The sequence below is a fragment of the Pseudophryne corroboree genome, chromosome 7 (genome assembly GCF_028390025.1).
Source record: "Pseudophryne corroboree isolate aPseCor3 chromosome 7, aPseCor3.hap2, whole genome shotgun sequence".
NCBI classification, from domain to species: domain Eukaryota; kingdom Metazoa; phylum Chordata; class Amphibia; order Anura; family Myobatrachidae; genus Pseudophryne; species Pseudophryne corroboree.
Window position 1 is genome coordinate 350,944,708 of NC_086450.1, and position 15,798 is coordinate 350,960,505.

The following is a 15,798-nucleotide window of genomic DNA, read 5'->3' on the forward strand; positions in this document are numbered from 1 at the left end:
GGTAGAGAGCACTGAGACACATTGCACCAGGTAGAGAGCACTGAGACACATTGCACCAGGTAGAGAGCACTGAGACACATTGCACCAGGTAGAGAGCACTGAGAAACATTGCACCAGGTAGAGAGCACTGAGAAACATTGCACCAGGTAGAGAGCACTGAGAAACATTGCACCAGGTAGAGAGCACTGAGAAACATTGCACCAGGTAGGGCACATTTTTGATCTCCGCTTTTTTTGTGCCAATCTTACATACTGGGGGCTGATGCTGCGGGTCCCCCCTCACACATCGCGGAGCTGGTTGAAAATGGCCACCACACTGATCCATGTACACAGAGGAGGGAGGGCTGGGTTTGTCTCGGTGGGAGAGGCAAACCCAGCCCTCCTGTCTCATCAGATCATGAGCAGACCTATAGTCTGCTCACAGAGGAGGGGAGCTGCGACAGCTAACAGCTAAGGGCGGGACGAGGTGGGCGGGACGCGGAGGTCTCTGTCTCTCATGCAGGGAGACACAGTGATCGCGCTGAGCCAAAAAAAAAGTGGGTCCCAGGGACCCCCTCAGTTTTAAAAATTTGGGTACTACTTCAGTTTCTGGGTCCCATAGCAACGTATGCTTTTGAGATCCCCTTATGCCTCCCCACATAGCATTAGACCACCCCACATGGTAGATAGCAGTTATGGCAGTATTGGGGGGCAAATAGAGGGTTAGGTGCAGGTAGTGCTGTAGGCAGTGTTAGGGGTAGGGAGGCATCAGTACCCAGGATTCGGTGCTTCCTGCTCCCTGTCAACTTTTAAGATCAGCTTCTCTGTGTCCTTGTTAAAGCCCTACCGCTATAACACGAGGTGTGTGCGTATGCTGGGCACTGTCTGAGTATGGGGTGTGTGCGTATGCTGGGCACTGCTTTGGTTTGGGGATTGTTTGTGTGTATGCTGAGCACTGTGTGGGTGTGGCAGTTGTGTCTATGCTGAGCACTGTGTGTGGATATGGGAGATTATGTATGCTGGTCACTGTGTATAGGGGGATGTATCCTGGGCACTGTGGGTATGGAGTACCCATATGCTAGGCGCTTTGGGAAGGGGTGGGGGGGGAATGAGCAATGTATGGGTTGTGCGTATGATGGCCACTGTGCGGGTGTGTGGGTATAGAGGGTGCTATGAGCATTGTAAGTGTGTATAATGAGTACTGTGTGGGTATAGAGCATTGAGAGCTGTGGGGGGTGTATAATGGGCACTGTGTGGTATAGGGGTGTGCATATGATGGGCGCTGTGTGGTATAGGGGTGTGCATATGATGGGCGCTGTGTGGGATGGGTGTGCGTATGATGGTCACTATGGGGGTGTGCATACTGGACATTGTGTGGGTTTAGAGGGTTTTATGAGCTCTGGCGGGTGTATAATGAGCACTGTGTGGGCATGGGGTGTGTGTATGATGGGCACTGTGGGGGTGTGAATACTGAGCACTGTGTGGGTATGGGGGTGTTTATAATGGGCACTGTGTGGGTATGTGGGGTTTAATGGGTGCAGTAGTGGTGGTAGCAGGGGACAGGATAGGTGCAGTAGTGGTGGTATCAGGGGGCAGGATGGGTGCAGTAGTGGTAGGGGTTAGGATAGGTGCAGTAGTGGTAGCAGGGGGTAAGATAGGTGCAGCAGTGGTAGGAGGCAGGATGGGTGCAGTAGTGGTAGAGGGTAGGATAGGTGCAGTAGTGGTAGCAGGGGGTAAGATAGGTGCAGCAGTGGTAGGAGGCAGGATGGGTGCAGTAGTGGTGGTTGCAGGGGGCAGGATGGGTGCAGTAGTGGTAGCAGGGGGCAGGATGTGTGCACTAGTAGTTGGGACGCTGGGTGAATAAGATGCAGCGTAACAGGAAGCGCCCTCACAGGTATAATGTGCAGGTATTGGCCATGTTATTAAAGAAATATAGGAAAGGCCCGCCCGCACGTTTGTGAAACTAAAGATTTATCACCATTCCCCCAGGTCGCAGCGCTCTGACCTCTTGGTACTTTGCGGTCGTGGTGCCCGACCGCACTGACATGTCCCGCTCGGCCCCAGCTCATGTTCTCTGCAGCAGACCCACCGGGCTGCCTGTGGTGAAGGCGCTCCTCTCCTCCTCGGCTCCCTCCTGCATCTTCCATTCTCCTGTCATCGTGATGTCCGCGCCCGGTTGCCCCCAGCACATTCAATGGGTTGGAGATCAGCGCAGGGAGGAGGGACCGACGTCTCAGGTGGCGCTTGGATTGGGAGACGCTGCCGGCAGCGATTGGATGTTGAGAAGCTGCCGGCGGCTATTGGCTGGTGAGGCAGGGCTTGGGGATTTCTATTGGCTGTGAGGCGGCGGTCAGCAAAAAACAGAGCGTCCTGCGTGACCCGCTCACTTTTAAAATCCGAGTCCCTCTTTGCGATCACTGCAGTGTGGTTAATGTGTCCGGCGGGCAGCAAAGTGCGGGGCGGGAGGGCGCACACAAACGGGCAGGGCGGCATTCAGGTGTCTAAAAAAGGGGCAGGGCGCAGCGCCCTGTGAAAGACACCTAGAGTGAACACTACTTCTACACTGAACTCCTCAAACTATGACTTTTTAGTCCTTGCTTTGTGCACTAGGACACAATCATGTTGAAATAGAAAAGGGCCTTCCTCAACCTGTTGCCACAAAGTTGAAAGCATAGCATTGTCCAAAGTGTCTGAAGCATTAAGATTGCCCTTCACTGGAGATAAGGGGCCTAGCCCAAACCCTGAAAAACAGCCCCATGCCATTATCCCTCCTCCCTCAAACTTCACAGTTGGCATAATGCAGTCAGGCTGGTAACTTTCTTCCGGCATCTGCCAAACCCAGACTGGCGCACCTGACTGCCAAACAGAAGAGTGATTCGTCACTCCACAGAATACGTTTCCACTGCTCCACAGTCCAGTGTCGTTGTGCTGTACACCACTCCATCCAGCGCTTGGCATTGGACTCAGTGATGTGAGGCTTGCATGCAGCTGCTCAGCCATGGAAACCCATTCCATTAAGCTCTTCAGCTATGGAAACAGAGTATTGGCAACTGCTACGCAACATGCACCTTAGGTTGACCTCTCTCTGTGATTTTACGTGGTCTTCTGCTTCATGGCTGAGTTGCTGCTGTTCCTAAACCCTTCCTCTTTCTAATAATTATCACTTACAGTGGACCGTCGAATATCCAGCTGGGATGGAGTTTCACAAACTTATTTCAAAGGTGGCATCCTATCACAGTACCATGCTTAAAGTCACTGAGCTCTTCAGAATGACCCATTTTGTATCACAAATGTTTGCAAATGGAGACTGCATGGCTAGGTGCTGGATTTTATACACCAGTGGAAATGGGTTTGAGTTAGCCACCAGAACTCCGTAAGTAACAGATGTGGCCAAATACTTTTGTCCATATAGTGTGTGTGTGTGTGTGTGTGTGTGTGTGTGTGGTATGGATGGATGGAGAGATAGATAGATATAGAGAGAGAGACACACACACACACTGGGGCAAAAAAGTATTTGGACAGCCACCGATTGTGCAGCAAGTTGACCCACTTAAAAAGTTGAGAGGTCTGTAATTTCCATCATAGGTACACTTCAACTGTGAGAGACTGAATCTGAAAAAAAAAACCCACAGGAAATCACATTGTATGATTTTTAAATAATTTACATGTATATTCTTGTGGAAAATAAATATTTGGACACCTACCAAGCAGCAAGATTTCTGGCTCTCACAGTCCTGTTACTACTTTAAGAAGCTCTTCTATCCTCCACTCGTTACCTGTATTAATGGCACCTGTTTGAACTGGTTATCTGTATAAAAGACACCTGTCCGCACCCTCAAACAGTCAGACTGCTACCTCTCCACCATGGCCAAGACCAGAGAGCGGTCTAAGAACACCAGGGACAAAAATTGTAGAGCTGTACAAGGCTGGGAGCTGCTCGACAATAGGCAAGCAGCTTGGTGAGAAGAATTCAACTGTTGGTGCAATTATAAAAAAAATGGAAGCAATACAAGCAATCTAAAATTCTGCATTGCAGGTTAATATATGAGATCTTCTCAATATAGTACTAAGGTACATTTTAATAAAGTGTATTTTTAGGAGATATCTATGTGCACAAGTATATATAACGTATAGTTAAGAATTCAAGTGAGCTCACTGAAAAGTTGTATGTAGGCTTTTATTGATTTTTATATATTGATAATATTGAAATAAACAATAGATAATCATATTAATGAGTGATTTCATTTATATATGCACCTTGGACTAATTTAGCGCAATACAGTCATTTTTCCTATCTAACCCATATCCTGCTTGGGGTGGCGGCTAGAGCTACCCTTAAGCCCCTCCCCCCATTGCTTAATCTTAATATAGCCACACACATCCCTTCCCCCCCTTCCTGTGTCCTAACCCTAACAGGGGACCCAATACTTACCCTCCAAGTGTCAGCGTGCAGTGTTCTGGCGCCGGTGTTCCACCAGCTTCCCTCATGCCCAGGATACTAACCGCATCCTGGCATTGGAAAAGCTGTCTAACATTTGTGGCCTACATGCAGAAGCAGCCAGTATTTTCCCTGCACAGAAAAAAATCTAAATGTACTGTATGTGCTTCTTTGCATGGCAACAAGGCTTGTTCCAGACAGAACATTACTTGTGTTTTATTTTGTTTTGTGGTGTTTGCTTCACTTCCAAATCAGAATTTGGTCCTTGGTCTGTTTTATGCATGATAGGACTTTTTATTCTATTCTTAATTTAGTAGAGATATTTTTTTTTTCCCTGAAGTTGATTCTGTCAGGAAAATGCACGATGCAGTGCAAAATGTTTTGCTAGTTTCTTTTTTTTTTTTTTCTTTTTTTTTTTACTTTTGAAATTTAGGAGACTTGATACCTGCCAAATGAGCATGAATCTACTTATACCCCTTTTACACTCGCAGAAAAATCCCGGGATATTGCACGTGAACGCGCATCATCCCGGGATTCTTCTCAGTGTAAATGGGTACAGGGACAATTTCCCGGGACGAGCATCCCGGGATTTCATCCCAGGTCAAAAGCAGGGTTGAACCCGGGACCGTCCCGGGAAGCTGCCAGTGTAAACGGGTATACCGGGTCAAGGCGACCCGGCACCCGTTCTCTTCATAGGAGGAGGCGGTGCTTGGAGAAGATTATCTCCAAGCACCGCCTCTGGGAGACTCGGCGGTGACGTCACTGACCCGGCAATATGCCGGGTCAGCCCGCTAATGTGAAAGGGTCATTCCCGGGAATGTGTCCCGGCAAATATACCGGGACACATTCCCGGGAATGAACTTTCCTGCGAGTGTAAAAGTGGTATAATTTGTATTGCATTAATAATTTTAGGAATTTTCTTTATTAGGAAACATGTTATATTTCAAACCAACTGAAAGGCAAGTCCTTTGGTCAACTCATGTGTTGACTCTTTTCAGCTGGCCGGTGTGCAGTTACATGTTATATCTGCCCTTCACATCCAACATGATCCTGTTTGTTTTGTGTTTTTTTTCTTCTTAAGTGTATTACTTGATATAATCTACTGTTCACAAACCTGACTTCATAACTAAAAATGGCTACTTGTATATAATGCTTATTAGGGAAACATTTTGTTAGTGACTGCCGTTATTAGAAGTTAATGCTAGTGTTTAAGATCCATTGTACAACTCACTAAAGCAATGAGAATATATTACCACGTATGTTTTTCATTTAAAATTAACATTAAATGAACAATAACATTACCTTGTCTATTAGCACCTTAATTCATGTGCTTCATTTTCTTTCTCTGTTTTTATTTCTAGTATTTGCTGGAGGATGTAAATGCATTTTAATTTAAAAGTTAAAAATGTAAAAAAAAATGGGGGAAAAAATGAAATGTCAAAATTTTTTTAGTGTTGCCCCTCAGAGTACTGTGTATACTGTGAATTTTACATTTTTAGCAGTTCCTCCACCAGATATGTAAGAGGTCAATTTAGGTAAAAAAAACCCTGAAAAACAAACCAAAAGTGTTCTAATAATAAAAGTAGACAAAACAGATAAGTCAAAATTTGTTTGCCATTTCTTTTGAGTCTATAACTATTCCTAAACAAAATTACAGCTCTGGAAATGTTGTCCTTCCCACTGAAATACAATTTTTATTTTACATCTAACAACGTTAGCCTTAAATTTCAGTCATAAGGAAGTGAGGTAGGAAAATAGTTATATGAAACACATGTAGCTTGAAATGTGCTGAAAATTAATGGTTTTTATCCCAGCTTTCTATGACTGTTCTGAGCTGATCTGTTGCATTTACCCCAAATGTCCGCAACAGTAAAAAATGTCATACGCCATGATACAAAAATGTCCGCCATCTTCATATAAAGGTAAATAAAAATAAAGTAATTGTGGTTTCTGACTACTAACTTACAGGGGTCATAACACACACAAAGTAAAAAATAAATAAATGGTAAAGCAACCAATTAATTTCAGTTTGATATGGATTGACCCTTCAGTAACGTAGTGAGGGAAAGGATTTTCGGCATATTTTATGATTGGATGCCACAAGCACTGATTTTGCTTATTACATTGTCCATGAATAACTTGAGTTGGTCCTGGGTGACTAACTATAGGCACCCCAGGGTGCCATAGTGGGAGGTATTAATTTTGCTGGCTGTCGGGATACTGACGTTGGATCCCAACTCCCGGTGAAATATCTGCATTTGGAATCCCGACGACCGGCTGGAATCCCCGTTAGGGTGGTGGTCCATGCCACCGCCCGAGGGGGCATATAACCCTGTGGGGGCCCTAAGGTGTGACAAGTGCAGAGCCCGTGAGGGCCGAAGGATCATACTGAATCCGCCATAGCACCCAGTTTGGGGTAGGGTGGAGTGGAGCGGGAGGCAGACTGAGGTGACCCAGCATATGCCAGGGACCCAGGTACTACTTTTCAGTAATGGTAAATTCCCCATCATGTTTATAAACAATAATACCATTTCCTGCCCAGAATAGTTGAAACCAATCTTGCTAATATAACATTCCTTATCCATTGTAAATGCCAGCAGAGAGCTTGCCTAGGTCCTCTTAAGCCTTTATAATTTAGGTGATTTGATTTTGCCATCTTGGATAAGAAATATTGTTTAGGGTTAAAAATCGCACTTTGTTTAATGCTGATATTGCTGTTTCATTAATACATTGTAATATACATTTGCACACCATTTGTTATCCTGTATCCCCGTTTGCATGGGGAGCTATATTGAAGCCATGTCAAGACTTTCTTAACCTTTCACCTGGAAAACTCCCCATTTGTTGCAGGTTCTTTGTTCTGCCAATGCTGAATCAGTAGAGCAGCAACATAGAATAAAATACCTTTCAATGAACCTTTTCGTAGATGCTATGCAGAGTCTTAGTCCTTGATATACTTATATTTCTCTGACGTCCTAGTGGATGCTGGGGACTCCGAAAGGACCATGGGGAATAGCGGCTCCGCAGGAGACTGGGCACAAAAATAAAAGCTTTAAGACTACCTGGTGTGCACTGGCTCCTCCCCCTATGACCCTCCTCCAAGCCTCAGTTAGATTTTTGTGCCCGAACGAGAAGGGTGCAGTCTAGGTGGCTCTCCTGAGCTGCTTAGAAAAAAGTTTAGTTTTAGGTTTTTTATTTTCAGTGAGACCTGCTGGCAACAGGCTCACTGCATCGAGGGACTAAGGGGAGAAGAAGCGAACTCACCTGCGTGCAGAGTGGATTGGGCTTCTTAGGCTACTGGACATTAGCTCCAGAGGGACGATCACAGGCCCAGCCATGGATGGGTCCCAGAGCCGCGCCGCCGTCCCCCTTACAGAGCCAGAAGAGCAGAAGAGGTCCGGAAAAATCGGCGGCAGAAGACGTCCTGTCTTCAATAAGGTAGCGCACAGCACCGCAGCTGTGCGCCATTGCTCTCAGCACACTTCACACTCCGGTCACTGAGGGTGCAGGGCGCTGGGTGGGGGCGCCCTGAGACGCAATATAAACACCTTAGGGGGCAAAAAATGCATCACATATAGCTCCTGGGCTATATGGATGCATTTAACTCATGCCTGTTTTTCCATAAAAAAGCGGGAGAACGGCCGCCGAGAAGGGGGCAGAGCCTATCTCCTCAGCACACTGGCGCCATTTTTCCTCACAGCTCCGTTGGAGGGAAGCTCCCTGACTCTCCCCTGCAGTCCTGCACTACAGAAACAGGGTAAAACAAGAGAGGGGGGGCACTAAATTGGCAGATAAATCTATACAGCAGCTATATAAGGGAAAAACACTTATATAAGGTTATCCCTGTATATATATAGCGCTCTGGTGTGTGCTGGCAAACTCTCCCTCTGTCTCCCCAAAGGGCTAGTGGGGTCCTGTCCTCTATCAGAGCATTCCCTGTGTGTGTGCTGTGTGTCGGTACGTTGTGTCGACATGTATGAGGAGGAAAATGGTATGGAGGCGGAGCAATTGCCTGTATTAGTGATGTCACCCCCTAGGGAGTCGACACCTGACTGGATGGTCTTATGGAAGGAATTAAGTGATAGTGTCAGCACTTTACAAAAGACTGTTGACGACATGAGACAGCCGGCAAATCAGTTAATACCTGTACAGGCGTCTCAAACACCGTCAGGGGCTCTAAAGCGCCCGTTACCTCAGGTGGTCGACACAGACCCTGACACGGACACTGACTCCAGTGTCGACGGTGAGGAAACAAACGTATTTTCCAGTAGGGCCACACGTTACATGATTACGGCAATGAAGGAGGTTTTGAACATTTCTGATACTACAAGTACCACAAAAAAGGGTATTATGTGGGGTGTGAAAAAACTACCCGTAGTTTTTCCTGAATCAGATGAATTAAATGAGGTGTGTGATGAAGCGTGGGTTTCCCCCGATAAAAAACTGCTAATTTCTAAAAAATTATTGGCATTATACCCTTTCCCGCCAGAGGTTAGGGCGCGTTGGGAAACACCCCCTAGGGTGGATAAGGCGCTCACACGCTTATCAAAACAAGTGGCGTTACCGTCTCCTGATACGGCCGCCCTCAAGGAACCAGCTGATAGGAAGCTGGAAAATATCCTAAAAAGTATATACACACATACTGGTATTATACTGCGACCAGCAATCGCCTCAGCCTGGATGTGCAGTGCTGGGGTGGCTTGGTCGGATTCCCTGACTGAAAATATTGATACCCTGGACAGGGACAATATATTATTGACTATAGAGCATTTAAAGGATGCATTTCTATATATGAGAGATGCACAGAGGGATATTTGCACTCTGGCATCAAGAGTAAGTGCGCTGTCCATTTCTGCCAGAAGAGGGTTATGGACGCGACAGTGGTCAGGTGATGCGGATTCCAAACGGCATATGGAAGTATTGCCGTATAAAGGGGAGGAGTTATTTGGGGTCGGTCTATCGGACCTGGTGGCCACGGCAACGGCTGGGAAATCCACCTTTTTACCCCAGGTCACCTCTCAGCAGAGAAAGACACCGTCTTTTCAGGCTCAGTCCTTTCGTCCCCATAAGGGCAAGCGGGCAAAAGGCCACTCGTATCTGCCCCGGGGCAGAGGAAGGGGAAAAAGACTGCAGCAGACAGCCTCTTCCCAGGAACAGAAGCCCTCCCCCGCTTCTGCCAAGTCCTCAGCATGACGCTGGGGCCTTACAAGCGGACTCAGGCACGGTGGGGGCCCGTCTCAAGAATTTCAGCGCGCAGTGGGCTCACTCGCAAGTGGACCCTGGATCCTGCAGGTAGTATCTCAGGGGTACAAATTGGAATTCGAGACGTCTCCCCCTCGCGGGTTCCTGAAGTCTGCTTTACCAACGTCTCCCCCCGACAGGGAGGCGGTATTGGAAGCCATTCACAAGCTGTATTCCCAGCAGGTGATAATCAAGGTACCCCTCCTACAACAGGGAAAGGGGTATTATTCCACGCTGTTTGTGGTACCGAAGCCGGACGGCTCGGTGAGACCTATTTTAAATCTGAAATCCTTGAACACTTACATACAAAGGTTAAAATTCAAGATGGAATCACTCAGAGCAGTGATAGCGAACCTGGAAGAAGGGGACTATATGGTGTCTCTGGACATCAAGGATGCTTACCTCCATGTCCCAATTTGCTCTTCTCACCAAGGGTACCTCAGGTTTGTGGTACAGAACTGTCACTATCCGTTTCAGACGCTGCCGTTTGGATTGTCCACGGCACCCCGGGTCTTTACCAAGGTAATGGCCGAAATGATGATTCTTCTTCGAAGAAAAGGCGTCTTAATTATCCCTTACTTGGACGACCTCCTGATAAGGGCAAGGTCCAGAGAACAGTTAGAGGTCGGAGTAGCACTATCTCAAGTAGTACTACGACAGCACGGATGGATTCTAAATATTCCAAAATCGCAGCTGATTCCGACGACTTGTCTTCTGTTCCTAGGGATGATTCTGGACACAGTACAGAAAAAGGTGTTTCTCCCGGAGGAGAAAGCCAGGGAGTTATCCGACCTAGTCAGGAACCTCCTAAAACCAGGCCAAGTGTCAGTGCATCAATGCACAAGGGTCCTGGGAAAAATGGTGGCTTCTTACGAAGCGATTCCATTCGGCAGATTCCACGCAAGAACTTTTCAGTGGGATCTGCTGGACAAATGGTCCGGATCGCATCTTCAGATGCATCAGCGGATAACCCTGTCTCCAAGGACAAGGGTGTCTCTCCTGTGGTGGTTGCAGAGTGCTCATCTTTTAGAGGGCCGCAGATTCGGCATTCAGGACTGGGTCCTGGTGACCACGGATGCCAGCCTGAGAGGCTGGGGAGCAGTCACACAGGGAAGAAATTTCCAGGGCTTGCGGTCAAGCATGGAAACGTCACTTCACATAAATATCCTGGAACTAAGGGCCATTTACAATGCCCTAAGTCAGGCAAGGCCTCTGCTTCAGGGTCAGCCGGTGCTGATCCAGTCGGACAACATCACGGCAGTCGCCCACGTAAACAGACAGGGCGGCACAAGAAGCAGGAGGGCAATGACGGAAGTTGCAAGGATTCTTCGCTGGGCGGAAAATCATGTGATAGCACTGTCAGCAGTGTTCATTCCGGGAGTGGACAACTGGGAAGCAGACTTCCTCAGCAGACACGATCTCCACCCGGGGGAGTGGGGACTTCACCCAGAAGTCTTCCACATGATTGTGAACCGTTGGGAAAAACCAAAAGTGGACATGATGGCGTCCCGCCTCAACAAAAAACTGGACAGATATTGCGCCAGGTCAAGGGACCCTCAGGCAATAGCTGTGGACGCTCTGGTAACACCGTGGGTGTACCAGTCAGTGTATGTGTTCCCTCCTCTGCCTCTCATACCCAAGGTACTGAGAATCATAAGAAGGAGAGGAGTAAGGACTATACTCGTGGCTCCGGATTGGCCAAGAAGGACTTGGTACCCGGAACTTCAAGAGATGCTCACGGAAGACCCGTGGCCTCTACCTCTAAGAAAGGACCTGCTCCAGCAGGGACCATGTCTGTTCCAAGACTTACCGCGGCTGCGTTTGACGGCATGGCGGTTGAACGCCGGATCCTGAAGGAAAAAGGCATTCCGGATGAAGTCATCCCTACCCTGATCAAAGCCAGGAAGGATGTAACTGTGCAACATTATCACCGTATTTGGCGTAAATATGTTGCGTGGTGTGAGGCCAGGAAGGCCCCTACAGAGGAATTTCAACTGGGTCGTTTCCTGCATTTCCTGCAAACAGGACTGTCTATGGGCCTAAAATTAGGGTCCATTAAGGTTCAAATTTCGGCCCTGTCAATATTCTTCCAAAAAGAACTAGCTTCAGTTCCTGAAGTCCAGACGTTTGTCAAGGGGGTACTGCATATACAGCCTCCTTTTGTGCCTCCAGTGGCACCTTGGGATCTCAATGTAGTTTTGGGGTTCCTAAAATCACATTGGTTTGAACCACTCACCACTGTGGACTTAAAATATCTCACATGGAAAGTGGTAATGCTGTTAGCCCTGGCCTCAGCCAGGCGTGTCTCAGAATTGGCGGCTTTATCCTATAAAAGCCCTTAACCTAATTTTTCATACGGACATGGCAGAATTGAGGACTCGTCCTCAATTTCTCCCTAAGGTGGTTTCAGCATTTCACTTAAACCAGCCTATTGTGGTGCCTGCGGCTACTAGGGACTTGGAGGATTCCAAGTTGCTGGACGTAGTCAGGGCCCTGAAAATATGTTTCCAGGACGGCTGGAGTCAGAAAATCTGACTCGCTGTTTATCCTGTATGCACCCAACAAGCTGGGTGCTCCTGCTTCTAAGCAGACTATTGCTCGTTGGATTTGTAGTACAATTCAGCTTGCACATTCTGTGGCAGGCCTGCCACAGCCAAAATCTGTAAAAGCCCATTCCACACGGAAAGTGGGCTCATCTTGGGCGGCTGCCCGAGGGGTCTCGGCTTTACAACTTTGCCGAGCAGCTACTTGGTCAGGGGCAAACACGTTTGCTAAATTCTACAAATTTGATACCCTGGCTGAGGAGGACCTGGAGTTCTCTCATTCGGTGCTGCAGAGTCATCCGCACTCTCCCGCCCGTTTGGGAGCTTTGGTATAATCCCCATTGTCCTTTCGGAGTCCCCAGCATCCACTAGGACGTCAGAGAAAATAAGAATTTACTTACCGATAATTCTATTTCTCATAGTCCGTAGTGGATGCTGGGCGCCCATCCCAAGTGCGGATTGTCTGCAATACTTGTACATAGTTATTGTTACAAAAAATCGGGTTATTATTGTTGTGAGCCATCTTTTCAGAGGCTCCTCTGTTATCATGCTGTTAACTGGGTTCAGATCACAGGTTGTACGGTGTGATTGGTGTGGCTGGTATGAGTCTTACCCGGGATTCAAAATCCTTCCTTATTGTGTACGCTCGTCCGGGCACAGTATCCTAACTGAGGCTTGGAGGAGGGTCATAGGGGGAGGAGCCAGTGCACACCAGGTAGTCTTAAAGCTTTTACTTTTGTGCCCAGTCTCCTGCGGAGCCGCTATTCCCCATGGTCCTTTCGGAGTCCCCAGCATCCACTACGGACTATGAGAAATAGAATTATCGGTAAGTAAATTCTTATTTTTACTACTTCATTGGTGAACAAATGCTTTTTGTGTTTGTATCCTATTTTGCCTTATGTTTTTGTTTTTTTTGTTTTCTCGCAGGTTAGACAGCTCCTCGGGATGGAATGTTGACGTGTATCGAACATCGTTTGAGGCGGTGTCTGGTACAAGGCGGACTGCACTAATACTGGACACCCTCAACATGGGCCAGTGTGTCACAAAGTGTAAGAATCCATCATCCACACTAGGCAGCAAAAATGGTGAGCGGGAGTCGAACAAGTCACAAAAGAGAAGCTCAGGGCACAAAGAAGAACACACGCCAGCAGGTGGGAAGGCCTCAGGGGATATCTTAGTCAATGGAACAAAGAAAGCGCAGGATGCCGCAGTAGAGTCAACTAATCCGCTGGAACCTTGTGGTGATGCAAAGAAAAAAGAGCAAGGGATGGGCGTGGCAGTGTCCTCTTTACAGCGGATTGAAGAATTGTTTAGAAGATACAAGGATGAGCGGGAGGATGCCATCTTGGAGGAAGGCATGGAACGGTTTTGCAATGATCTGTGTGTGGACCCAACAGAATTTAGGGTGCTAGTTTTAGCTTGGAAATTTCAAGCAGCAACCATGTGCAAATTTACTAGGTCAGTTCACCACTTCATATACGCAAGATTGATGTCATGAAAAATTGTGGCCTACAGGACCTCTGAGTCTAAAACACAAGTTGCCGTGTATAAAAGAGCTATGTATACTATTCACAAATCTAGGTATAAAAGTTTAACACATTTGTTAGACCTGAAGATATATGACGTTTAATTTTAATCATTTGGGAGAAAGTATTCCTTCTGCACAGCAAACTTCTTTCCCATAATCCTACTGGAAAACACTGCAGTCACTTTACCTAAAATGACCGATGGTAGAGAACTAAAAACAGTGCCCAATAATAACTATTGGATGTAGATTAGTAATCTTCCCACATGAATAAAGGTGGGTACACACGGATACAATTATTGGGCAGTTCAAATGGGCCGACGATTGTATAGGTGTGTATCCAGTGCAGGAGTGTTTGCTGATGGCTTATAACGCTCCTGCAACGGCTGGGATTGGTTGGTTGAATCTTATGTGCTGCTTTATATATAAAGCTTCGATTTTCTGATCCCATAGGAGCATAGTGCACACTGTGATATAGTCTGCACCCGTATGTAGGGCGCTCACAGAAGCGGAAAGGGGGTGGGGGTCATGCTGAGGACACACAGGACGGATGACGGAGAGTTTTCCCGATCAGCTGCCACGTGTGACCACGTTAAGAGGCCTCAATCATGCTGGAAGTAATCTGTTGTGGGTTGATATGGGGTGACAAATGGCCAAATCTTGTCCACCTAGGTTTATGTGCATCCATACTGGACGTTGCTCACACTCGTGTGTGTGTGTGGTGAGCTTTATGATATGCTGCATTGCAAATATAAACGCAATGCCTAATTATTCATGTTCTGTCAAGGTGTGGGGATATTTACCTGAATACATGCAAATTATTTTCAATTCTATACTATTATTTTATTTTTATTTTTTTACTAGTACATGCAAAATAATTAGTCAGAAGATGCATTTACAGTAAATAAGATGCCAATTATATTTCTCTAACGTCCTAGTGGATGCTGGGAACTCCGAAAGGACCATGGGGAATAGCGGCTCCGCAGGAGACTGGGCACAACTAAAGAAAGCTTTTAGACTACCTGGTGTGCACTGGCTCCTCCCACTATGACCCTCCTCCAAGCCTCAGTTAGATTTCCGTGCCCGGCTGAGCTGGATGCACACTAGGGGCTCTCCTGAGCTCCTAGAAAGAAAGTTTATTTTATGTTTTTTATTTTACAGTGAGACCTGCTGGCAACAGGCTCACTGCAGCGAGGGACTAAGGGGAGAAGAAGCGAACCTACCTGCTTGCAGCTAGCTTGGGCTTCTTAGGCTACTGGACACCATTAGCTCCAGAGGGATCGACCGCATGGAACTGGCCTTGGTGTTCGTTCCCGGAGCCGCGCCGCCGTCCCCCTTACAGAGCCAGAAGCAAGAAGAGGTCCGGAAAATCGGCGGCAGAAGACATCAGTCTTCACCAAGGTAGCGCACAGCACTGCAGCTGTGCGCCATTGCTACTCATACACACTTCACACTCCGGTCACTGAGGGTGCAGGGCGCTGGGGGGGGGCGCCCTGAGCAGCAATAAAAACACCTTGGCTGGCAAATATATCACAATATATAACCCCAGAGGCTATATATGTGATAAATACCCCTGCCAGAATCCATAAAAAAGCGGGAGAAAAGTCCGCGAAAAAGGGGCGGAGCTATCTCCCTCAGCACACTGGCGCCATTTTCTCTTCACAGTGCAGCTGGAAGACAGCTCCCCAGGCTCTCCCCTGTAGTTTGCAGGCTCAAAGGGTTAAAAAGAGAGGGGGGGCACTAAATTTAGGCGCAATATTGTATATACAAGCAGCTATTGGGAAAAATTCACTCAATATAGTGTTAATCCCTAAATTATATAGCGCTCTGGTGTGTGCTGGCATACTCTCTCTCTGTCTCCCCAAAGGGCTGTGTGGGGTCCTGTCCTCAGTCAGAGCATTCCCTGTGTGTGTGCGGTGTGTCGGTACGGCTGTGTCGACACGTTTGATGAGGAGGCTTATGTGATGGCAGAGCAGATGCCTATAAATGTGATGTCGCCCCCTGTGGGGCCGACACCAGAGTGGATGGATAGGTGCAAGGTATAAACCGACAGTGTCAACTCCTTACATAAAA

At 47.3% G+C, this 15,798-nt stretch overlaps 1 protein-coding gene across 1 annotated transcript in view; it reads left to right on the forward strand.

Moving 5' to 3' along the window:
• Positions 1 to 15,798, forward strand: part of DCUN1D3 (defective in cullin neddylation 1 domain containing 3) — a 135,582-nt gene that overhangs the window by 93,825 nt on the left and 25,959 nt on the right. The window contains exon 2 of the mRNA XM_063934425.1: positions 13,128 to 13,658. Within this exon, the coding sequence (XP_063790495.1) occupies positions 13,128 to 13,658 (531 nt within the window). The remainder of the gene's footprint in view (positions 1 to 13,127; positions 13,659 to 15,798) is intronic.